The 25,787-nt window shown below is 50.0% G+C and overlaps 2 protein-coding genes across 2 annotated transcripts; both read right to left on the reverse strand.

Moving 5' to 3' along the window:
• Positions 1–1,752: 1,752 nt before the first annotated feature.
• Positions 1,753–10,184, reverse strand: LOC120905868. Its single transcript, XM_040317139.1, has 5 exons — positions 9,833–10,184; positions 5,486–9,765; positions 4,527–4,687; positions 3,179–4,458; positions 1,753–3,112 (listed from the first exon to the last, which is right to left on the reverse strand). The coding sequence occupies exons 2-5, from the start codon at positions 9,577–9,579 to the stop codon at positions 2,534–2,536; spliced, it is 6,114 nt and encodes a 2,037-aa protein (XP_040173073.1). The 5' UTR covers positions 9,580–9,765; positions 9,833–10,184; the 3' UTR covers positions 1,753–2,533.
• A 2,880-nt stretch (positions 10,185–13,064) lies between these two features.
• LOC120906453 (longitudinals lacking protein, isoforms H/M/V-like) lies at positions 13,065–24,576 on the reverse strand. The gene is made up of 3 exons (XM_040318152.1): positions 24,259–24,576; positions 21,560–22,285; positions 13,065–15,294 (listed from the first exon to the last, which is right to left on the reverse strand). Exons 1-3 carry the CDS (start codon positions 24,449–24,451, stop codon positions 14,786–14,788), a joined length of 1,428 nt encoding a protein of 475 aa, XP_040174086.1. The 5' UTR covers positions 24,452–24,576; the 3' UTR covers positions 13,065–14,785.
• Positions 24,577–25,787: the final 1,211 nt, after the last annotated feature.

Raw genomic sequence — 25,787 nt, forward strand, 5'->3', positions numbered from 1 at the left:
ATGATATTAATCGATATTAATGCTGATATCATCTGTAATGCCATCAATCGACTGAAAACTTCATACAATCCGGGGCCCGATGGGATACCAACCATCGTAGCGAAAAAGTGCGCTGATGTCTTACGCGCTCCTCTAGAGACTGTTTTTACAGAATCGCTTAAAATGGGGATCTTTCCTGAGCCGTGGAAAAAGCCTATCCTTAAAAGAGAACCTAAGAATGATGCAAAAAACTATCGTGGAATAACATCTCTATGCACTTTTGCAAAAATCTTGGAAATCATAATCTACGACGTCCTAGTAAGGTCATGTATCAATTACATATCGGTTGATCAACATGGTTTCATAACTTAGCTCAGTTCGTTTCGGAATGTCATATATCGTTCGAATCGGAATATCAAATGGATACAGCGTACACTGATTTCCAAGCTGCGTTTGATAGCATCAATCACAACATCCTTCTTGCAAAACTCGCCCAGCTTGGTATTTCACCTCTTGTCATCGATTGGTTGAAATCATATCTGACGGACAGAATGTATTCTGTAAGAATAGAGAACATCTTTTCGCAACCATTCACAAATACTTGAGGAGTTCCCCAAGGCAGCAACTTGGGCCCGCTATTATTTACACTCTACATAAACGACGTGACTCTTATTCTCCCAAAACATTCTGTACTACTTTATGCTGATGATATTACACTTTTTTCAGTTATTTGGTCAATCGATGATTGTTTCGCGCTCTAGAACAATCTCAACCTATTCAGCAATTGGTGTGTGGCAAACCAACTAAGCCTCTGTGTGGATAAATGCAGTGCGATTACATTCAGCAGGAAACGAAACCCTTTAAACTTTTGTTACTCATTGCACAGTTACAATTTGTCTCGCGTGTCATCAGTCAGGGATCTTGGTGTGAAACTCTTGAGATAAAAGATCCAATATGTCTGAAAGCATTATATTCCGCATTAGTACGTTCCATCCTAGAGTCTAACTCAGTTCTTTTCTCCTCATACTTTCACGTGTGGAAGGCTAGGATAGAAAGCATACAAAAAAGAATCTCCAGAATAGCAATATACCGATTACAATGGGCTTCATCACAACAATTCGATTACCTGTCACGGTGCATGCTTCTTGGACTACAAACCTTAGAACATAGACGTCAGGCATTACAAGCTACTTTTGTCGTGAAGTTAATCAGCGGGGACATAGACTCTCCCTACCTGCTAGAAAAGCTGAATCTTTATGCTCCTGAACGACCTCTCAGGACACGTGAGCTGCTATGACCTACGTTCTCATGATCTGCACATGCCTACAATGCGCCTATTAACCAAATGATACATAGGTTCAACAAATACCAAAGATTCTTTGACTTCAATATTAGTATAGCTCAGTTTAAAACCAATCGTCTCTCCTTTGCTTATTGATAGCGCTGTAGCTAAGTTTGTAGATGAATTAAGGATTTATTATATAAGTAAGTGTCGCAGCAAATCTATGCAAGATACTAAATGACAAATAAACAAATAAACAAATAAACAAATGTCCGCGTATGACGTTACGCCAAATAGAAGAAGAAGAAGAAGAAGAAGAAGCAAATACGTGATATTTTGCTCTCGGAACAATACCATCATTGCAAGAGAAGGAAAGCAACTATGTCTACCCGAATATGAAACATTTCAACAGTGCACAATTGCTTTGCCACAGCGATGTCATCACTAATGCGGTTGTTTGTTATGGTGAGGAAACAATACACGGACGCAACTTGTCATTTTAATTTGCAATTTATATTTTACGAGAGACTTTGCTAATCCTACTGACCGCTGACCAACTTGATACGCATCGCATTGGCTAGCCGTGGTCTCATGCTGTACTTAACTTCAATGAACTGTGTAATATTACCACGCATACCTGAATTCGACATATAGTAGTAGACTCTAATCCTAAACGCATTCACTACCAGCCAACACTACTTAACCAGCGCTGGCTCGTAAATAGAAACGCTTTATAATTTAGCATATCGGTTGTTTCTGTGTTGTTTGTTTGTTTGTTTTTGATTAACTAGTTTGCGGTGCAGTAAGCGGTAAGCTCGCAGTAGAAAATTATAACTTAAATAAAACATTAGCGGAATATCATATGCGCGCGCAGACGCGGTAACTTAACGTCGATTGTAGATCATGATGATGTTTGTTGGCTTTTAAGGGTAAATCAATTCTTACTAACAGCCCGTGACGTGGCGAGTGCATGCCGAAATGTTGCAACTATTTGTTTTGCTTCGCAACATCTCCGCCAACTCGCAGGGCAGCACTGGGCACACGGCACGCGCGGGAATAGGAATACATGTAGATGCAAAACTTCATTCATCCACTGGATGGCATTTGGACGCGCGGAATAAAATCGATCAAACGGACTAGAATATTGGTTCGCATCAAGTAATGATTATTGCAAGAATTCCGTAAGCTAAGCGATAATATGTAATGCAATAAACTACTACCACTAGGCGTGAGCGTTTGTTTGCTGTCAGCGACACGGTGCGCATCGCCCGCCTACTTGTGCAGCACGGAGCGGGAAGACTCTTTCCCCAGTGCGGTACGCTTTGGAGGGGGAATGCGGCTCACCCTGGCCGGCAGCGGCTTGGCGTCGGCCCGCTCCTTCAGCCCCCTCGGCAGCGGTATCTTCGATTCGCCCGGTTTGCCAGCGCCGCCCGCGGACAGTCTGCGCTCCGGGCCGGCCGGCGGTGCCGGATCGGTTAGCACCTTCGGCACGTGCACCGAGAGCGTCGGCTCTTCCAGCACGAACGTGCCCTGGCGCACCAGCGTGACGGTGGTTGGTTTGGCAGCCGGTTTGCTAACAGCAACTGCTGCTGCTGCTGCTGCTTCGGCGGGCGCCTTTTTGACGGGCTTCGGCGTCACCCGCGGGCCGTTCACCGAAGCGAACCGTTTCTGCGACGGCCGATGGGTGGGACTGCTCGTGGCGGAGCTGGCCTTGGGTCGTCCGGTGACGACTGGCGCCGCTGGACGGCCCCGTGCCACCTTCGCCACGCTCTCGACGACCGGTTTCGCAATCTTCGCGCGGGCTGGATCCTTCTTGGGGCTTTTTGGCTCCGGATGTTTGTTGGTTTTCCCCTAAAAAAACACGAAACATTTCCCTCATTAGTCGAATTTCGCAACGATGAAGCATCTCTTTTTTACCTTCAAATCTTCCAATCGCGTTTTATTGTTGATCGCGTGCATGGCGAGCTGCTTTCTCGGAGTGGCGTTCGCCATCGCCACCGGTCTACCGCCCGCTGTGGCCGTCTGCTCGCTGATCGGTGGCAGACAGTCGGCGTTCAGCGTGCTCACCACCGATTCATTGCGCGGTACGGGTTGCATCGACATCTGGTACAAAATCGACGGCGGTTCCACGCTGTCCAGGTTGCCCTCCGCGTCCACCAGCTCCAGCTGCGACTCGTCCTGCAGCATGGGTTCCAGCTTGAGGGCGGAGTCGCAATAAACGCTCGTCACCCTCTCGCCGATCTTGAACTGTATGCCCGCCGCCTCGACCGCAACCAGCTCGTCGTCCGCGTCGGGACCGTCCGGCACCGGGTTGGCGGCCCGCACATGCCACTCCTCCACCTGGGCCACCAGCTCCTGGGTGAGCCGCTCGACCGACTGGAGCATCCGTTCCGGGTCCTTGTGCTTCGCGCACGTTCCCCCATCACGCTCGTCCTGCCGCATCGTGCCATTCCCTGCCCCCACTACCTCACACCCAATCGGGACTGTGCGGGCGGAAGGTGTGGTCGGTTCCGCCGCTGCCGCCGCTGCCGGCTGCCCTTGGGCCCCGGCCCCGGTGGTCGTGGCCGCGGGAAGGGCCCCCCCGATGCTGCCGGCCGTGCTCGGCGGCGACGATGGCCGCCGGCTGGGCCGGATGGTGGTGTCGGTGCTGCCGGACGTATCCGGTTGCGAATGGCCCGCCGGCGACTGTTTCGCCCCAGCGCTGGCTGGCCGGCCCGATGGTGAACGGTTTGCTCTGTTTCCTACGCCTGGCGATACTTCGAAGGCACCGACATCCTTCGACATCGCAGGCGTAGTTTGCACGTTTTTTGGATGCGAAGACGACTGCTTCGGCAGGGTGGCGGCGGGCACGTGCGTACGCCGCGGTCCGTGCGGCCCCAGCGGCCACTGGTGCTCGTCACCGTCCTGCTGGGTCGCCGGTGGTGCCGGCCCGTCGTCCCGCAGCTTCCCACCGTGCGCCGACGGCGGCCGCATGCCCTTCTGGATGCATTCCACCAGCAGCTGGTAGTCTTCCTCCTGCTCCGACTCATCGTCATCGTCGTCGTCGTGCTGGTGGCCGTGGTTGGTGCGCCGGTGTCGCGGTGGCGAATCCCAACCGCCCGCTGACGGTCGATTGCGTACCGCCAGCAGCTCATCGCGAGCTGCTCCACCACCGAACATGTCCGTTTCGGGCTGCCTCGCTGGACCGGTCTGGTCGCCTGCAGGTAAGAGCGGAGAGTTAGAGAAACGGCACGGAGGAGGACGCTCCTATCGTTCGCCTACTTACCACGCACTTGCTGACCTTTGCCCGTGATCCCTGCCGCGATCGCTTCGTCCAGCAGATGCTCATCCGTTTCGGATTCGACCGACGGTGAGCTGACGACGGCAATTTCGCGCTTTTTCGGGAATCCCTCCTTCACCAGCGTATCTATTAACTTGCGATCCATGCTGTTGGAGGAGAGAATAACAGTTGGTGTGGATTGGTTAGAGCAGCCTTCTTCAAAATGATGAAAGTTTTATCTCATTGTATACTACGATCAGTTTGTCACGATACAAATATTTGCACGAGATAAAATCTTGAAAGATTCATGAATCTTGAAAGATGAATCAATCTTGAAAGATTCATGAATTTCAAAACAATCATATATTTCCAAGGATTCACGAATCTCTAGGGATTCATAAATCTCCAAATATTCATAGAGCTTCTTCTTATTCTTCTTCTTGGCGTAACATCCTTGGCATGCCAGCCTATACAGCATGTTGTTAAGTCGTGTGAGTTATCCACTGTACCGAGGGATCGCAAAAATCCAATTGTTCGAAAATCATACATGTCTAAAGCTTCACGAATCCCTGGAGATTTCTCTCTCGAGAATGATTAATCCTTGGAGGGATCTTTAGACATTCATGAATTATTGGAAATTCACAAATCTGTAGAGATTCGCTTCGAGATTCGAATCACCCAACGCTGAAGATTCATATGAATGAATTTCAAACGAACGATTCATGAAACTCAACTTTATCTTCCACCTACAGGAATTTGGTAAGATTTTTGAAGAATGGTCTTGTTATGTGATCTTAGCGGACCAAAAGCAATGAAAATAAAAACATTACAAAATAAAAAAGAGTGAATATTTACGAAATATTGACGGAACATCACGAAAACTTCTGGGTGGCATATCACAACACAAAATCGCAAAGAAGAATCATCGGAAGATCTCAACAAGTCGAACAAAATTAAATACCAACCTTTCGAGCGACTTTTCGCGCATCGGCGTCGCCATCGTGTCGGACGCCATCGTCAGGTCGGACAGGGCGGACACGGTGGAGAAGTTGCACGGGCTGTCCTCGATGTAGTACGGGTTGAGCTCGTCGTTGGCGGGCGCCGCCAGCAGCGGATGGCTGTGATTGGTACGCATCATCTTGAACGGGTGCTCCTTCAGCACCGGCCCGCCCGGCGGCAGCAGCGGATGCAGCGGCGGCTGCTTCGGCTTCGGCATGCCGCTCAGGATGCACTCCTCCAGCAGCCGGTCGTTGTTGTCCGAGTCGAGGTTCGAGCTGTCGTCCGAATCGTGCCCCCCGTCCTCGTTGCCGTCGTACCGGCGCTGCCTTGTGGCGACCGTCAGGAAGGAACTGTTCTCCTGCTGGTGCTGCTGGTGCTTGGCGGCACTGCGGGCCACCACGCTGCTCATGCCGATGCTGATGCAGGACGCGAGCAGCTCGTCGTCCTCGCCGCCGCCCCCGTCCGAGTCGCCGTCCGAGGCGTGCCCTTCGTCGTGGGTCGGAGCGATCGTGGCGCCGTTGGCGTTGCCCGCCGTCCCGTTCAGCATGCAGCCGAGCAGCACCACATCGGCCGGGTTCGGCAGCACCGGCGGCTGGGACGGAATTGTCCCCACTCCACCACCGCCACCACCCTCTTGCTGCTGCTGCGACTCGTCCCGGTGCCGCTCGTCCTTCTCCTCCAGCAGGCTCAGGTTGCTCAGGCTGGTGGCGCACGAAAACTGGGCCGGCGTGTGCTCGACGTTAAACTTGCTGACCGTGTCGGCGAACGCGCCCACCCCATCACCACGCACACCGGCCCCAATGCCGTCGCCGCCACCTCCACCACCGCCACCGCCATCGTCGGGCGGGGAAGTTTTCGGCAGCATCGGGCGCTTCGACTGCGGGTGCGGCGAGTGCGGTATCGTTTGCGTCGGCGAGTCGGGCAGCTCGGACGGCGACATGACGCCGGACGCCATCCGGCTGAACTCGCTCACGATCGAGCTCTTGTCGTCGGTGCAGGCCGGTTCCGCACTGGACAGCGAGCCCATCGAGCTGGTGCGCGAAAACATGAGCGGCGTCTCGTCCGCGCCCGTGTTGAGAAACGATACGGACTTGCCGAGCGTGCCGGGCATGGTGGCGGTCGGGTCCACCAGCACTACCGATGCCGCCGTCGGTGACTTTACCAGCGGTTGCGGTTGCTGCTGCTCCTGCTGCTCCTGCTGCTCCTGCTGCTGCTGCTGCTGCTGCTTCGGCGATTGCGGATGTTCCTGCTTCGCCTCGTCCGCCTTCTCTTGCTGCTGCAGCACGCCGCCGTCGCTCTCCTCCTGCAGATCGATGATGCTGAGCGACGTCTCGCGACTAAAGTCCGGCGTGCCTTCCTCGCAGTAGTTGAACGGTTTGTCCGGCGTGTTGCAGCCGAGATCGTCGCCGGCGGGCAGCGCCCGCTCGATCGGTATCGGGTGCGACTTGCGCACCGGGCCCTTCGCTGCGTCGCCCTCCACCACCACCACGACTGTCGCCGTCGCTTGCTCGGTCGCGCCCGACTCCAGCTCCGTCTGCTTTGCCCGCAGATCGCTCATCGACGTCGCGCTGGAGATGATCTGGGGCGTACCCTCGGTGTAGTAGCACTTGACCGAATCCTCCGGCATCAGCACGTTCACGGACGGGTCGGTCGCGCCGGCCGCCCGATGCCGGAACGCCTCCGCCGCCCCTGCCGCCTCCTTCTCCTGCCCCTCCACCTCCACCACCTCCTGCGCCTCCTCCTCCGAGTCGGACTGGTTTTCGGCGTACCGCAGCGAGTAGTCCGTCAGCTGGTCGATGTCCGTCTCCTGGTAGTCGTACGAGTGCTGGTGCAGCCGCTCCTCCGTCAGCCCGTAGTTGATGGGCGTTTCCGGCTCCGGGTCCGGGTCGGGTGATGACGCCACATCGCCCCCCGCCGTGCCGTGGTGCTCCTCGCCCGGGCCGGCCGGTTCGGCTTGCTTGCGATAGAACGCGCAGCCCAGCTCCTGCTCCATAGCGCGCTGCTTGCGCACGTTCAGGCCCGGCAAGCCGCCCTTGGCCGGCAGCTGCTCGCCGCCCTTCCCAGTCCAGGCCGCCTCCAGGTGTGGTTCGTGCAGGGCACCGGCCGGCACCACCGTCACCACCGCTGGCCTGTGCTGCTGCTGCTGCTGCTGCTGCTGCTGCTGCAAGTTCTTCAGCGCCAACCGCGACCCGTTCGAGATGATGCTGTGCTTGCTGTAGATGAGCGAGCGCAGCATCGGGACCGCGCCGTGCTCGCGCAGAAACCGCTGGTCCTGCTCGTTCTCGCTCGACAGGTTGCCGAGCGTGCCGCACGCATTGCTCACCACCGTCAGGCTGGGCGATTTGAGCTGGTCGAGCAGCAGCTTCAGCCCGTGCTTGTCGCGCAGCACGCGCCGATACTGCTCGCACTGCGCCACGTGGCTGGACACGTTGCGCAGGATGCCGCCCGCGTTCTCCACGATGCTCCACGTCTTGCTCGGCGCCTCGTACGACAGCAGATCGATCAGGAACTCGAGCGCACCGGGCACCTCGCACACCTTCGCCCGGTTCTGGGCGCAGTGGTTCGACAGGTTCCACAGCGCGGACAGGATCGATTTGAGCGTGTTCTCGACGGTGCAGCGCATCGCCGCCTCCATCAGCAGCGTCACCGTTTCGATCTCGACCAGCGTCTGGCGGGTGATGGTGTCCGCCCGCCAGGACAGATTGCGCAGCACGGACGCGGTCACCTGCACCAGCTCGGTGCAGCCGAGCTGCGACACGAGCGCCCGCATAAAGTCGCGGTTCGCGCACAGCAGCGCCTTGTTGTTGCCCTGCCCGAACGTGAGGTTCGTCAGCACCATGCTGGCGTACCGGCGCATCTCCACGCACTTGTGCGCGTCGGGTGCGCCGCTGCCGTGCGCCTGGTGGTCCAGCTGGATGAGCGACGCGATCGTTTGCAGCGCCCCGAACTGGCACATCGCGTGCCGGTGCTCCTCGTCGTAGCTGATCTTCGCCAGCGTCCCGATCGCCTGTATCGGGTGGCGCTCCGGGTCCGTGCCCGGGGCCGCCGGTGCCTCCCTAGCTTCCGCCACGATCGGTACGCTCTGCTCCTGCTCCTCCTCCTCCTCCGCGGCGTCCTCCTTCGCCTCGGCCGGTCGGTCGCGTCCGGTTTGCTCCTTCAGCAGGTCGGTGTAGTCAATCAGCTGGTCGATCAGCCGCAGCACTTTCAGCTCGCGCCGGGCCGACCCTTCGTCCAGGTTGCAGCGCACCACGTTTACCAGTGCGTGGCGCGCGTTCCGGCGCGCCACCTCGTTCGGCTCGTTGTGGATGATGTGCACCAGCAGCGGCACGCAGCCGGACCGGCGCAGGGCCGAACACTTTTCCTCGTTGCGCGACAGCTCGAGAAACTTGCACGACATCTCGAGCACGTTGGTCGAGCCGAGCATCGACAGCAGGGAGTACACGCACTCCATCTTCGGGCCGACCTCGCCCAGCTCCCCCCGGCCCAGGGAGTGCGGTTGCTGTGGCTGCTGCTGCTGCTGCGGCAGCTGTCGCCGTGGTGACATCGCTCCGATCGGCCGCTCCTTCATCGGCCAGGTGCTGCCAACGCGTGCCCCGTTCACCCCGGCCGGTTGCTTCTTGCCCGGCAGCATGTTCAGTGTGCCGGCCGTTGCGCTCGGCACATCGTACGACACGTTCATCAGCGGTATGGCGGCCACGTCCGGTGCGCTCGACCGCTGGAACAGCAGCGACTGCTCGCACACCGGCGGCGCCACCGGGCGGGCCAAATGCTGCCCGCACTCTTCCTCCTCCTCCTGCTCCGCCACCTCCAGCGGGTCCTCGGGCTCCAGCCGCTCCTGCTCCACGTCAAACTCACGCTTCCGGTCGCCGGCCACCTCCTTCCTCACCCCGTTCCAGTAGCGATGGTGCGGCTCGACCAGCAGCTCGGCCGGCGGTTTGTTGTCGTAGTCGAGAAAGTGCGGCTTCCGGGACACGGCCAGCTCGTCCAGCTCGAAATCATCGTCCAGCGACGAGTCCGGCTTCCCGAGCGAACCGAAGCTTTCCTCCGTTGGTTTCGGCATCCCTGCGCGAGTACCAATCTTCGCCCCTTTTTTCTTGCCAATCGTTCAATCCGTCCTCTATATCGGTGAGTTCCAGGCTTTGGTGCTCTCTCTGTCTCTTTCTTGCTCGGCTCTGGTGGCACTAGGCGGTGCGAGGGTGTGTACACCTTTTTCCCCCTCTCAATTCCTTTTATCCGTCGTTGGTGGCTAGAACAACAAAATGGAACGTTGAAGTTGAACCGAAATCTCCTTCACCCGGCGCCTCTCTGCCTACCACCGTTCCTGCTGGCCATCTTCGGCAACGGCGACGGCTGGCTGCAATCCGTTTTTCTGCACAGCTCGAAGAACCGCAATCCTGCAGCCACATCTCGACGCCCAGCACTTCACGGCGATGCCGCCATTTGGGCCAATAATATCCTTTTTCTTCTGCCTTTTTTGGCTTCTTTTTTTCTTAAACACACAACAAAACACAAAAAACACACACTGCACCACGAACCAAACTTTTTCCTCAAACGGTTGGGTTTTCCCTGGCTGGCTTTTCTTTTCCTGGTCACTTGCGAGATTTTTCCACAGCGCTCCTTGCAACACGCATCCTGCCCAACCTCGCCTGCCTGCCTACCCGTAGAGACTGCAGTCGTTCTGAACGCCCGAGACTGACAGCTTATTCCGAACGGTTCGAGAAAAACGAACGAACGAAAAGGTCCAGCGGCTGTCGCTATTTCACTTGTACGGATTTCTAGTACGAATGAATGGGGAATGAAAGAACGAAAATTACATGTGCTAAGCTGTTTATGGCCTTATAAAACGAGGAAAGAGGAAAGAGGAAAATACTGTCATTCCATTTTAGAATCTTATCCTTCAAACAGGGTTTGACAGATAGATGCCAGTCGGAAAATTCCGATTTGCTTCCGAGTAGATATTTGCTGTCAACCTCGATAGAGCGAATTGAATTTCCTGATGACGATTGAGCCGGTCTCGTAGTACAGTCGCCAACTCGTACGACTTAACAACATGCCCGTCATGGGTTCAATCCCCAAATAGACCGCGCCGCCATACGTAGGACTGACTATCCTGCTATGCAGTGGCGTATTTAACGGTAAGCAAAGTAAGCAATTGCGGGGGGCCGTCAATGAGGGGCCCCGGAATCTTTAGTCCATTATCCATAACAGTTGATAGAATATGGCACTGTATTAGCAAGGAGGGCCCCGTGGGTGATGGACGTTGGGGCCCCGCGCTAGACGAACCCTAAGCACCCCCCCCCCCCCCCGTCAGCAACCAAATTTAAGTTTAAATGTTACATAATCAAAGACAGATGCCGAGTACCCCCCAGTAATCATGTACAAAGGGGCCTCAACACTTCTTACTGCTTAGGGCCCCCGACACTGTAAACCCGCTGCTGCTGCTATGGGGGGGGAATCAATTAGTCACTGAAAGCCAAGCCCACAAGTGCGTACAGGCAGGCCTTGACCGACATCGGTTGTTGAGCCAAAGAAGAAGAAGAAGAAGAAGATGACGATGTACAAAAACAGCAAAAAATGGGAAACAACGAATCATTCTTTCAGATAAAGCCAAGAAAATCAATAAATTAAATAATAAATGTGACAGGTGACAGAACAATTCTTTTGCCTTATTACGCGTACGAGAGGCATTTTTGTGCCAAAGTCTAAGTTTGACAGATAAATGCCAATCGAAAAATGACAGTATTTTCCTCCGTCTAATAAGGCCTTTATTGGAATGAAGCAAGCGACTGCTCACATGCTAACCCAAACCACTGCGATACAGTCTGTTCTGGAGTTCCGCGGTTTGTGCGTTCCCGAGGAATCCACGTAACTCGAATATCTGCATAAGTCGAATGTTTTTTGACTCAAATACTATTGATTAATCGGACTTTTTTCATTTAATTTAGTACTTTAATACACTTTATCATTTATTTGATATGATTTGTGCAGAAAATTCTGATATTTCTGGCTTTTAAGCGGTTTCAATTTGTTAGCAAAAAGGAAATTTCTTCAAGCAAATTGTACTGTTTTGACATTTAATCTGCCTAATATGAAAACCACGTATCTTCGAATCCGCGTAAGTCGAGAACCGTGTAACTCGGGAACAGACTGTACAGGTAAGCACATTTTCCTTTTTTTCCAATTGTATTCGCATAACATTTAATTAAAAATAGAAAATAGAAAACAAAATCTCAAGTAACTCCAAACTGTACGGCAAACGTGTAGACCCGAATAACGGTATTAGAAGGTGTGCATTGCTGTAATAAAATCGTAAAACCAATTTTGCTCTACATGGCTAAAATAGACACAAACTCAACTAAAGCCCGTTTCGTCTTCGATTTCGTCACTCGACCACATTTCTCGATCAGCCCAAAATAAAGCTCGCTCGCATCGTGCGCGCAAAAAAGAATACGCGAAATTGATTTTCTATGCGCTATCACACTCTCTCCAATGGACTGTAACGAAAGCGTATAAACATTTGCGACTATACTGTTGGTTTGAGTACTGGACTGCTGTGTGCACGTATATCGCATCGCTGCCATCTCGACATATTCAAAGTTGAAGCAATTTTAGAACAACCCGAAATTCGGTTTTATAACATTTTAGTACAAAATTGTCTTGGTGTTTTCTGAAGTACAAATAAAAAGTATACTTAAAATTGCAATTTGCATTTAAACAGAGTAGAGAATTTATGTGAAAATAAGAGCAGATTTACCTATAGTTGGGGTCGGTCCCGTGGTTGAGTCATTAATTCCGGTCAAGTCTTTATAACACGTCTGTCGTTGGTTGAAGCCTCATATGAGCCCCCAGACACAGATAGCCAAACCTAAACCATCGAAAAGAGGAATATCGATTCATGTATAGAGGCTTTCTCCTATAAGATCACTTGAACAAACGTCTTCTTCCTGGTCGTGGACTTTGCTAAGCGAAAAATTCGGTTGAAGGACAGGTAGGAGCCAACTTGTAGCACCAATATTTTTTTTGAATGACTACGCCAATCATGCACTCAACAAAAAAAATCCTTACAGCTTTTCCGTTTAATGTTCTAATACAGAATCATCTAATTCTGAATTACCTCAGCGATAGCATGATAACATCTCAATCCTCATTTCTTTTTTTTTTTTTTTTGCTCTCGAGTTATATTATCATTTTCTCTAAACGTATCCGTTGTAGGGTCTTATTATTCATATCAGTAAAGCATTATCTTTTTACCTTAGCCTCCAATGAATCTACCCAAAATCGTAGAGACAAGATACACTTCTAACATTTTTCTTGTGGAATGAAGTGACTACATTGTTCTGGCCTGATCATCGGAGGCTTGCTTTGAGTTGTGGATTAATATCAGCTATTGACTAATCGCCTACCCAAACGTTAAAGCTCGAACATGTTCTTATCGAGCGGCGGCGATAAGACGACGCATTGTCGGGCATCATGTTTAATCGTTCGATACTTGAGCAGAGGGAACTAGTTACTGCAGAAAGTAAAAAAAAGAGACTAACCAACACATTTCACTTCAAACTCGTAAATATTTTTTTATTGCTTTTCTATCATAGTGTAATAATTAACAGTGTCCATAAGGATAGCTGCCCTGAAGGCTTTTTTGTACGTTAAATATATGTTCCTAATTCACGATTCAATTTTCCCTCACTCCTTCCGAAAGTTCCCCATACCGATGGGTTTATTCTTTACTGAGATAACATATTTGGCACACACACATGCTAACATACTCTCTATCGATGATGAGTATTATGTGAGCGGCAATAACGACCAGAGAAACAAAACACAACAGCAACAACAAAAAATCTGATCTCATTTTGGAGGATTTAAAAAATAGTTCAATTTCCTCGCTATCTCGCCGCGCTCTACTAGCCGTCATCGGACCTTATCTTACTCTAAATTGAAGCTTTTTTGACAAGAAAATTATGTGTGTGTGTTTGAATGAGAGTAAGTATTTGTGAGTGTGTGTGTGTGTGTATATACTGGAGTCCGTTTGGTCTGGATGCTTACTTAATGCATTGGAAAGAACCGGAAGGCAATACGTGAGGCTGTGCGTGTCCGCAATCATTGTTTTCTCTCCTGATGATATGCTGCTGTGAGGTTTCTTAGATCATGTCATCAGCTTTTTCGTTGAGGTTAGTTAGTAGAAGCCCTCGCTTATCAGTGGGCTAGTGGTTGATTCGTTTGTTCCAACGTATTTTTACTGTTTTCAAAAACCCCGAATCAAAACGAGGACGGCCGAAATATCATGACAGAGAACGTGAACAGTGGCGGTGATGTTGCTATACTTTTTAACAAGTATTCTAATGTTACCCCACCATCTGTTTGGCCAGGAAAGGGTTTGCTTTAAAATAATAATAGAAAAAAAACTTGTAAAAAAGCTGCAAAAGATACGAAACGGGCGCAAGATCTGATAAAAAGACGGGTGTGTTATTGCCTATTCAATTCCCCTAATAAAGCGTGGTCCAGGGCAGTAAAGCACAGTCACATTCGACCGTCTTTCGTTTATCGATGGCATTTTTTTTTTTGCTCGATAAATCAACCTAGAGTAGATAACATTATTCAGCAATAGAATCTACGCATGGAAGTATAGCTGAGGCGCAAACACCGCAAAACCAATACCAATCGATCAGGAATCAGGTTAATGAGTATAGAGCATTTCTAGGTGTAGTGGTAGGTGCTCTTGGGGAGTGTTTTGTGTGTGTTGCTGCCTTTCCCCAATGGGGAAGAGAGGGATATAGAGGGCCTTAATCTTAGTTCCATTACATTTGCTAACTTTACAGCGAAAAGATATATTCTAGCGACATGTTCGATTACTTGATGCGTACAAGAACTTGCATCATTAGACTCGACCGTACCGTGTCGGATCGCTGTCAGTAGCTTACAAGAGAGTTATACTTTCGTCTACCTAATCAATATCATTCTGCGCCAAACAGCGATGGCACAATCCCAGTGGAGCTGTGTTGGGTCCAGGGTCCATTTTGTTGCAAACCGTGGCCCATGCGTGAGTAGTGTTTGACGGTACGTAGTGGAGGGGAGTTGGTTCAGGTACTAAAAACTATGGTTGATTGTGCCGTAGTTCCCCCCGGGGGTAGTCGATATAGAGTAGATTCGATTCCTCCTATGCTGCTTGCACTTGCACCTGCTACTCATATGGGCAGCATACTTGAGAGAGAGAGAGAGAGAGAGACAGAGACAGAGAGACTTAGCGGTCAACTGAGCGGCAAGTGTCACTCGCTGTAGTTCCCCGTCTCCCGTTTGATTGTCCAGTTGTTGATCGTGAGGTTGAGGCTGCCGGTCGAGTCCTGTGCCGGCTCGCTCTGGTGACTCGCGTTCGGGCTGGTGCTGTGGCATAGGCTGGCCGCATCGACGGCCCCGGTCGACTGCAGGAACGCGTTCGCTAGGGTTAGCGATTTCGGCGAAAGCAGCGGCAGCGCGGACAGTCCCCTGTTTGCGGCCAGCGACGCGGCCAGCTTCATCGTCTTGTAGTCTTTGCGCAGATGCTGCCGAATCTCCGTGTGGCAGTGCTCGTTGTTCGTCACGATGATGTCGCCGGTGTCGGTGGTCGTGACCCGCGCCTTGCAGTTGTACTTGCGCGACAGGTTGCACTGCCAGTACTTCTTGTCCTTGCGGATGTACTGGATGCCAAACGAGTGGCCGTCGTGCACCAGCAGCGGTTTGCCCCGCTGGCTGAGCATGAACTGCAACTTGCCCTGGTACCACTTTTCGCCCGGTGTCACTGGAGAAGCAGCATTTTTTTTTTCGGAAATGATAAGAAGAAATGATAGTGAAAGATCAAGCAAACATGAAATTCAGATAGATATTAATTTTGCAACAGTGATGTTGCTCGTTATGTAAGGTATAGGTTCAGTATAAAAGTTCCAGGATCAGTGTTAGTTTATGATCGGATCCAGGACTGGTATGGATTCTGTATAGGTTCAGCATCAGGTCCAGGACCGGCATGAAGTCATGATCAGTTTCTAAACCAGTATGGGTTTAAGGATAGGTATTAGTTTTTGTTTTTGGTCTCTTAATGGGTCGTCATTAGTTCTTCATTCAAATTGAATTTCGAAGCCAACAATTTTGTTGCACACCTCAGGGTAAAAGGAACCCTTAAACTTCGATAGCGCAATACTTCGATTTTCTAGTTATGCAAAATACTCTTTATGATGGGTACTCACAACTGTCAAGTTGGACACGGTTTGGTTCGGTTGGTGTATTGTGTGGAGCTTGAAACCATGGTGGGCATTGAGTTGACAATTTGTGGCTTTTACTGCACAATAAACAGTAACAATTCCATTTTGTTTAACACTTAAATGAGTGCCAGGCTATTTTTAGCGCTATGTTATGTATGTTGAGATATTTAGTGGATATGTTAAGTAATATTGACTATCTATTAGATTGGTTGGATAATTCAAAATTCCACTGCAATATATGTGGGTGAAGTATATTCATCAAAGTAATTGTAATTTTAGATTTAAATTCGCGTTTTTTGATCATTGATACCTCATGGAATATTCAATAAAAAGAGGAAATAAATGATAATTTGATCCTCTTTTAGACGATTGTAGGATTTAAGATCAGTAATCCTTGGATACATTAGGCATGCTCCCCCAGGAAACATCACTGATTATCATCTACGATAGCCATAGCACACAAGCTGTTCAAAATAAGTATAAACGTTAATTACGTTTCATTTTATTATCATCGTTGATTGATCTGATCTTGGTGCCGAGTAGTGTTGGGTTTCATAAATCTTTCGTTGAGATTCATTCCTATGAATCTCCAGTGATGAGTGATTGAAATCTCGAGCCGAATCTTTAAAGATTCATGAATCTCTAAAGATTCACAAATCTTCAAAGATTCATGAATTTTCAAATATTCGTGAATCTCTAAATATTCTGAATTTCGAAAGATTCGGGAATCTTCAAAGATTCTTGAATCTATAAGACTCATATATCCATTTTAATTCATATGTTTCCAAAGTTTTATGCATCTTTAAGGATGTATGATTTTGAAAAATAATTTGCTAAATCCCACCTAAAACATACTCGTCGTGACTTCAATCATCGCTTGGACCGTCTCGCCGTAACAAAATAAACTATCTAGCAACGCTGTATCTCATAGAAGCCTCGAAAGCCTGTATAGGCTGGCATGATCATATAGAATAATAAAATAACACGAAAAATAATAAGCTCAAGCTCTATGAAAGTTCAGAAATTTAAAAATCTTTCGAGATATAAGAATCTTTCAAGATCCATGAATCCTTCGAGATCCACGAATCTTTCGAGATTCACGAATCTTTCCAATCGAGATTCAGATTCATTTAATCATTTCAAAGATTGATTCAGATTAATGAATCTGAATCAGATTTACCGAACACTAGTGCCCACATGATTTATCGTGTGGGCACTAGCGTCGGATTTACCCAACACTAGTGCCGAGACTGACTCACATAATTTATCGTGTATGGTAGTCTGTTGTGTTGTCCCGTGTTCGAACTGATGAACAATGTAAGGTATCTATTTTCTCGAACAATCATGATTGTTTTATCAAAACTGTGCCAAAAAGGCCGGACGTGGTGTATTTTTGTAGTTTACATTAGTATCTTTTGCATTTTCAACACATTTTGGCATCAATAAGATCCCACTAACCCACTATGAAATGCTATAAAATTTAAAAGAAATGAAGTTCTGGATTTTGGCTTGTCCCAAAACATTGAAGTAATGACACAGTAACAACGCACAGAAGCAGCCAATAATTTGGAACGGTTTTTACAATAAACCATGCAAAACAGTGAATAAATCGAGAGAATACTAGAAAAAAAAAACATCCCATAACCATGATGTAAAGACGTTTCACTTCCGATTGGATCTACGATCGAGCTCGGTTCTCGCCTCTACTACGAGTGCGCCAATCACCTAAAATCCGTAGAAAATAGAGTGCTTGATAATGCCACAGCCTCCACAATAAGCGTTTGCGCACACGATCGAGACAACTCGCTGCAGGGATCGCCTTTACCGATTCCATCGACTTTGGTCCCCTTCCGCACTCCGTTGCCGTGCTATCACTATTTTAACCAACCCGCTCTGCCTATCTCTCCCTCTCTCTATCTCTCTCTCTCTCCCTCTGTCTCCTTTGCTCCACCGTACCGCTCGGACAGCAATCGGTGATAACGGTCGATTCTCAAGTTCCCTTTTATCTGCTGATGGTTGAACGATCGTTTCGCTCAGTGGAAACTAGCTGCGATTCGTAAGGTATTTGCAAACATGTAATATTTAAAAATAATAACAACAGCAACAGAAATAACACTGCGCACGCTATCGCCAAATGCCTGCCAGCCGGGGCCGAGCTTCCCGCCCTCCTATCGGGTGCTGCGCCGAGCGGCAGGCTCTCCACTCCAGATCCTGGATAGACTTTCTACCACAATTATTTATTGCACGAATCAGAATTGTCACAGACACTGCTCTGTATGTGATTTCGCTTCTTCTTCTTCTTCTTCTTTGTTCCAGTAATTAACCTCCCCGATTATGTGCCAGTGTACACAGCGCAGGAATTGGGAGGCCCCAGTCGTTGGAGATGGAAGCATTCCCCAAATACCCGAAATTAAAAATTCACCTCCTTCCGTCCCTTCCCTTCTATCGGAAGTGATTAAGTGTGCGGGGCTAGATTAAGACGTACAGTGCTCTACATTTGGTCAGGGCCTCGGTGATCTTAAACACAAAACAAACCAAAAAAAAAAAAAACGAGTGACCAGTTACTAATAACTTCAGACATCTCGCTGTCTCTCTGTGGGCATGATGATCTTCTTTCGGGGGAGCCTAGCGTGTGTGCTCGCGCGCGTTGATAAAAACCGAAATACATCCCAACGGCGGAAAAGAGCGTTTGGAGAAGACGGGAATGGGTAAAGTTCAACCTCTAACCTTCAAGGGTGGTAGAAGAGGGGAAGGGTGATCGGTTCGGGCCAGATGCGGTGGGACCAGGAGATGCGGCGGCGCGACACACAAGTGGAGTGGATCAGAGAAGACTTATCGCTATCTCACACACCGAGCGGGCCGGCGGCGCGGGGATGTCGTTTCCGGAGCGAGACCGGGAAGATGCCCAAATATCATCCCGAAAAACAATCCCCCCACCCCTTCGCCCCTTCTCGCCCGTTCTTTGGCTTGTGGTGTACGCGGCAGGATGATCCAGCGCGAGCGAAAAGCGAGAAGAAGCTCTGCTTCCCCACATTCGGGTGATGATTATATTCTGCCTATCGAGCCTTGTGTCATGCGCACGAACTCCTTCAAAGTTCCCCCTCAGTCCGTCCGCGTGTGTGTGAAGGTGAAGGCAAAAAAAAGGTTGCGTGTATGTGTACGTTCCAATGAAAACATAAAGGTTATTATCAGTCCTAGCTGATGCTGTGTTTGCGCTCGGTAAGCTGGCTGAGTGCTGGCTGCTGCTCCACTGTGTTGGAGAGAGAGAGAGAGAGCGAGCGTGTGTGTAGTTCCAACCGAGTGTTCATCATCATCCGATAAGACCCAGTCGGCCCTGCCGGACTGGATCTTGCGCTGCGCCCGCTGGAACTGCGAAGTACTGAGTACGTCTGCAAAGGTCTGCACACCCTGGACGATCGATGGTCGGTGTCTCCTCAGACAGGAAGCGCCATCGCACAAGCGCATCTACGCGTCTTCGCGGCCGCACTATCTATCCGCGGCTTATTATCTATCTGGTGCGCGCCACCGCATGGTACAGGCCCGAAGACGTTTGCTAGCAAAAGGGCCCACACTAAGCCATGTAGGGCAAGGGGAGGAGTGTTCGCGCAGGCTTTATCCTTTATCAGCGAGACTTATCGCGCGGCTCCACAGAACATTCCCGGGAGCGCATCCTCATACACACAAGCGCGCCCCGCACTCGTTCGCTTGGATAAGCCACTTCGAATTGGTTGCGCTGGTAGGCACTTTACTAGATCCAAGATTGTTTGAATTGAGCATGGGTGTGTGTGTGTGTGTGTGTGTGTGTGCGCACATACCCGATATTTCCCGAGACCGTTTATCGGCAGCCACTTGACAAAAACCCAATTCAGCGAGCGGTATCTCCGTGGGCTGAAATAGGGATTAGCGCAATACATTCTATCGTTGCGCACTGCAACAAGCTACTTAGGAGGCCGACTAGGAGGGAGTGGGAGAGGGGATGGGGGGTTTGGGGGTTACATTGGAAAAGCAGGAGAAGGGGCAGCCCCACATTCACACCGCAAACCGACCCGGGGTTCTCATTAGCGCGAGCGGAGCCTTGTTGGTGGTGCGAGTTGATAATAAACCACCGTTGATCGAATTGGCCGTCGGTTAGGCGGAGGGTAGGGGGAGGGGGAGGGGGGAGGAGTACAGGATCGGAACTGACCAGCAATCAGTCGATAGACAAACAAACTGTGATCGTTTCCCCGCATTCACAGGAATAGAACGTCACTGTGTTTGCTGCTGTCTGCGTTGCCGCCGGAAAGAAAGCGCACGGGCTGAGACTATCCTCTGCCATGTGAGTGGCGGTTCGGATCGTCCTCCCTCCCCCCCCCCCCCTTCCCTCTTCTCGCATCTTACGCTCCCCGTGGTTGCTGCTCTTTTTTTGCATTTTATGGAAGAAAATGAGATCAGAAGATGTGCGAGTGCGGCCTAACCTTTGCCATCGGGAGGAACAATATTTATGATATTGAGCGCGAGTATATTGAGCCCGAGAAGCGAGCGGAGCGAGCGCTTGCGCAAAAGCTATCTGCGTGTGTTTTGCGTGGCAAAGGACCAGTGGTGGGGCGGGGGGATAGCAGGGGAGGTTGGGTGCATGCATGCAGGCATGCAAAGCGCACACCGTCCACCGCTGGTTTCAGGATGAGAAATGATTGATATTAGAAATCTGTAAACAGTAAACAGCGAACCTTATCATCCGAGGGCTTATCTCCGGGGCTCCGAGGATAAACCAACACGTCCTGCTCGGCCCCGTGCAGTTAGACACCGTCTACTTTCCTATTCCAACTATTGGAAGGTACACACACACACACACACACACTAGTGGTGGGAGCTCGGAATCGGACCTACCCGATTCTGATTCCGTGTTCGGAATCAATTTCGGAGCCGATTCGGATGCCGATTCCGGAGTTGAACCCGGGGCCGATACCGGAGTTGGTTGCGGAGCCGATTCCGGAGTTGGTTCCGGAGCCGATTCCGGAGGTGGCTGCAAAGCCGATTCCGGAGTCGACTCCGGAATCGATTCCGGGATCGGCTCCGGAATCGATTCTAGGATCGAAATCGGCTCCAGAATCGTCTCCGAAATCGGAATCGACCTGGAAATCGCAATTTGCTCCGGTAACGGAATCAGGCTTGACTTCAGAAATGGAGTTAGCTCCAGAATGAGAATTAGTTTTTGAATTGAAATAAGAAGTGGGGGAAGCGAAATAATTTTGGGAATCTCCATGTGAATAGATCATTTACAAGTAAATTTTGATTCTTTGCCGATATCAACACGTAGCATCATTGGACCCAAACGCCTATTCCTATGAAGATGCCGAAACCGACTCCGTTTCGAGCTCAATTTTGATTTCGGAGTCAATTCGTATATCGGAGCCGATTTTGATTCCAGTTCCAATTCCGGAACCGATTCCGATTCCGGAGCAGATTCCAATTTCGGAGTCAATTCCGAATCCGAAACCAGTTCCGGAGCCGATTCCGGAACCAATTCCGGAGCCGATTCCGGAACCAATTCCGGAGCCGATTCCGGAACCAATTCCGAAGCCGATTCTGGAACCAATTCCGGAGACAATTCCGGAACCAATTCCGGAGCCGATTCCGGCACCAAAACCGAAGCCGATTCCGTAATCGATTCCGTAAACTGATTCCGGACCTACTATCCGGAATCGATTCCAAAAAACTTCAGAGCTAGCCGGAATCTATTCCGACGAAATCTTCATTTTTCCAATCACTAACACACTTCTAACTACGTTATTCACCCCCCCCCTCGCAATCCCCAGCACCTTCGCTTACCTGGCGCAGATTTGCCGGCCGATCCAACGATGGCCCTGCCTGCGGTCGCTTTTCGCCTGTCCGCGTCGGCGATCGGCGTCGATTGGGCCGAGTCGTTCAGCAGCTTCAGCCCGACACTGTCGTAGTAGCTCCACAGCTTGTCCCGCTCGTCGACCGACGAGGATTGGGAGGTGGTGTGGGGCGAGACGGTCGCTTCGCGGGTCGCCAGCGGTAGGTCCGGTTCGCGGTGCGACGTCTGCCCCTCCTGCAGCCCGGGCGACAGTTGCTCCGGTGGCGGGTTCGTTGCTTGCGGCCGCTGCGGTGACATCGGCGTCTGTACCGCGCCCGCACCGGACGGGTCCCGCAGGTCGCGGCTGGCCGCCATCGTCAGCTCCACCGGGCTGAGCCGCTCGGGCAGCTGCTCGTCGTCCGAGTCGGGCGCGATGCGCTTCCGGTTGTGCGGTGCCATGTACTGCGATCGTACGCTTAGGCGGGGCGGCGTGGCGGCGGCCGCCTGGTCGGACGCGATCGCCTCGTAGCCGAGGTAGCTGGCGGCCGACCGGTGGTGGCCGGTCTGTTGCTGCTCCTTGCCGAGATTGCGCAGCATCGCCACCACCGGGATCAGGTCGAGATGTTCGGCGGCGGCCACCACGTTCTCCAGATCGCCGTCGAAGATGGTCGCCTCGCCGTAGTAGAGGAACTGCATGATGATGCGCATCACGTGCGGTGAGACATCTTTCAGCACCACTAGAGGTAAGAGACCAATTTCAGACATCAGAGAGACATAAAGAGAGAGCGGACATCAGAAGCCGTGGTTCCAAGTGGTCGCAACTTGCCGGACACGTGGCCCTACGAGCCCTAATCAGTAACACAATGTGGCACCAACATGCAGGTATGTATATCGAAACACAATCGGTCTATATTCGCCCTACCCCCTCCTCCCCGCAAGCACGCACCCGCGCGTGATATCGAAGAATGATAAATCTGTTTAGCAGTAATCCCGCGGGGACACACTTCATTTCGCTGATATCAGTTTAATATACGTATGATAGCCGGTGGTCCGCTTCAAATGCACGCAGCACTCCACCCGGCCTGGTAACGCCTGGGACGGGCGAGGGGGCGGCCCAGGGAAGCGAATGAAATGATAATGCTGCTCTTCACATGCTTTGCCCACCCTTTCGGGGACCCGGGCGTTACCGATGTCCTCAGGATAGTTGTCCTACAGCCCGGGAGTGCCTGCCGAACGCTTGATAACTTCTGTTACCCAATTGATGCCGATACACACGGCGTTTGCCTTGCCTCGGGTTTTGGTTCGGTCGCCTCAGCCGTTTATCAAAGTGTGAACCTTACCAGCGATATCAGCCAATTTATCTACACACTTCGGAGCCTTTATCTCAAAGGCTAAGGCGATAATTTGTACAATTGAACCATCGCAACAAGTGTACAAAGATACGCACACACACACACACACACACAGACACGAAATTTGAGAAGGGCTCAGGGAAGTTACCTTTCCCCTCGCTTTTCCCCAGGAGCCCTGAGAAAATGCGTCTCCCTGCACCCCGTATCAGGCGCTTTCGGGACGGCGGGGCGGCGCAGCAACTATATTTATGCGTGTACAACACGATAAGTAACACGACAGGCGCATCGGGCAGAGCGAGCGGGCGCGCGTATCATTTGCCTCGAAAGAAGACATGATAATCTATCTGTGAATGATTTGTAATGGAAGATGTTTTCCCGTGTATCGGCCGCACACACATTGGGCGTTACAGATAGGCGCGCCTGGTTCGCGCAATTCACGGCTGTTTTGGGTAGGAAGATATAGGAATAGGATAGATAGGACGGTGCGCCGGCAGCCCGAAGGTACGTACCGTGTGCGCTAGGATATGCGTCAGTGTTTGCCGCAGTTGTGCATTGAAGTTGTGCAGCGCTCAAAGCTGTTACTTGAGGTGACAACTTTAGCTGCAAACTGCACAAAGATCAGCCACAATTGTTCAACATATGACGCATGGTGAACGACGGCAGCTCGCGCCAACGATGGTTGACGATCGTTTGGTCCTAGACGTACCGTGGCCAGATGTGAGCTTAGCTCTTTGTGACTAATCGGTTTGCACATCGGTAAGATATTTATTGATACGCATGATGCGCTCCTCATATGAGAGATTAAAATCAAAGCCAAATAGTTTACTCGAGAGAAAGCCAATTGCTAAATTCCTAAATGAAGATGCTCTAAAAATACATATTCTATGGATGCTTCCAAAATTTCCCAATTCTTCTGGAAAGCTTTACAAGTCATTTAGATGCGATAGTTCCAACAGCGCTTCATCATTGATATTATGCATTTCTTACACTGAATTTCCAGGTTCAGAATCAACTTAAAAGCATTCGAATGAATTTCAACCACACGTGAGCGTCCAGTAAGCGACACTTTTGAATTTTCCAGCTCTGCATTTTTCATTGGAACCTCCTTTGCAACTGTGAATCTACGCAACTGTGATTTACAGCATAGTACTACAATGTGACTGCTCTGTACGTGTGTGTGCATGTGTGTGTGTGTAATTGTTCGAAGTACTGGTTCAAACACTTTCGCACAAGTGCGAACGTGTGGTATCCGTTTCTGCAAATTGACTGTTGGCCCGCACCAAATGGCTTCACAACGTTATTAAACTTCACGCAATTAAACTTCACAATGTTGCAACTTTAAAAAAAAAAACACTTACCAGTTGTGTTTGTTTCATTTTGGGAGAAAATTTTATGAAAATAAGGGCTCACGCTGGCCAGTAGAAACCGGTGCGCCCGGAACAGCTCGCCCTCGCACACGATCGTGCAGTCCTCGTACGCGTGGAGGTGCAGAATATCTTTCACCGTACCGTACAGCTCTTCGAAATGTTTCTTCCACAACACTTGCTGCATGTTGAAGGAAGTGACACTGTTTTCCACGAACAGAAAAAAACAACAAAACTAGCTGCCCGCAACCGAACACTAGGTGCCGGTGATAACCGTCCAGTCCGGTTGAAAACTTGTACGAAACTGAACGGTCCGCGTTTAAACGCATAATAACACTTGCTCGTACTAATACGGGTATGGGTGAGGGAAGGTTTTTTTTAGTACAGACAGCGCAACTGTGATTGGGCCGGCAAACGGCAGGCGTGTCGCACCCGCTCTGATCTGTCACTTTGACAGCACGGGCTGCTGTTGTTGTGACATATGCATGGGTATACAAGCGTGAACAACATTTATTGGCAATGTAGGAGCGCCATTTTCATCCAATTCGCTCCATGTTGTAAGGAAAAATTAAATTTATTCAAATGTAATTGAAGGTAGCACAGTGGTTGAGGATTGTTAGGACCAAATTTCTGGGTACAAAATTTTTAATACCGATTTCGCCCATAGTACCGTCCCCGCAATGTGACTGTAGCGTACACGCTTAATGGCATCTGTCAACGGCACCATAACAATCCGCATGTCAAAACAAAAGGCACAATCAGCTTGGCGAGCATATCATATGCATATCAGCATAACAACTTGACAATGCAGTCATCATTTCGCACCAATGAAATTTACAACATTGTACAACTGCATCGATAATTTTGCATGCAATCAATATTGAAATGGTGTAGCTGCGAAACATTACATCAAAATGTAGTTCAAATTAGAACTACCGAAACTGCTCAGTACTTTTATTTTACTAAAATGATGCTTGATCATAAGCCATACGGCACTTTTGGATCGTTCATTCTCATCAGAAAAAACAGTTGCACACTGATTCGTGCACTTTTAATTTTGAAATCTAGTTAACACAAAGTTACCATTAACCTCAATGTGCATATTTTTTCAAGAGTAACGATGCAACGCTCACAAACGCATCTGCATAGTTATGACTAAGAATAGTTCTGAATTTTCACCATTATTTTTTACTATAGGGTAACTGTACCAGTTTTCGGCAGGCTAGTGCAGCAGTTTCACAAAAATTGCTCACACATCAATATTTTCCATTATTTTTCTTGAAAGTGTTGTTATTCTGGTTGATCAACTATCATAGTATGTTACAATATTTTTTTATTTGCCGGTTCAAATCCCTTTTTCATAAATATTCGTGAAAATTCAAACATTGATTTTGCTCCTATTTTCGGCAGGCTGTGTTCCTATTTTCGGCAGCGCGAATACGGGTCAGAAAATGTTTGTATCAATGTGAATATGTACAAACAAATGTTTAAAGCAATTTAACACTCTTACTTTCCTAAGATTG

Source organism: Anopheles arabiensis, chromosome X, assembly GCF_016920715.1.
Source record: "Anopheles arabiensis isolate DONGOLA chromosome X, AaraD3, whole genome shotgun sequence".
Taxonomy (NCBI): domain Eukaryota; kingdom Metazoa; phylum Arthropoda; class Insecta; order Diptera; family Culicidae; genus Anopheles; species Anopheles arabiensis.

Bases quoted from the DNA above. Each gene is read 5' to 3' on its own strand.
- LOC120905868 (XM_040317139.1), bottom strand. From the start codon at position 9,579: ATGCCGAAACCAACGGAGGAAAGCTTCGGTTCGCTCGGGAAGCCGGAC. The intron at 4,688-5,485 runs GTTGGTATTTAA...CTCCTCCAACAG, and splicing joins CGCGAAAAGTCGCTCGAAAG to CATGGATCGCAAGTTAATAG. The intron at 3,113-3,178 runs GTAAAAAAGAGA...GTGTTTTTTTAG, and splicing joins CGCGATTGGAAGATTTGAAG to GGGAAAACCAACAAACATCC.
- LOC120906453 (XM_040318152.1), bottom strand. From the start codon at position 24,451: ATGCAGCAAGTGTTGTGGAAGAAACATTTCGAAGAGCTGTACGGTACG. The intron at 22,286-24,258 runs GTAAGTGTTTTT...TCTTACCTCTAG, and splicing joins AAATGAAACAAACACAACTG to TGGTGCTGAAAGATGTCTCA. The intron at 15,295-21,559 runs GTAAGCGAAGGT...CTGCTTCTCCAG, and splicing joins GGCCGGCAAATCTGCGCCAG to TGACACCGGGCGAAAAGTGG.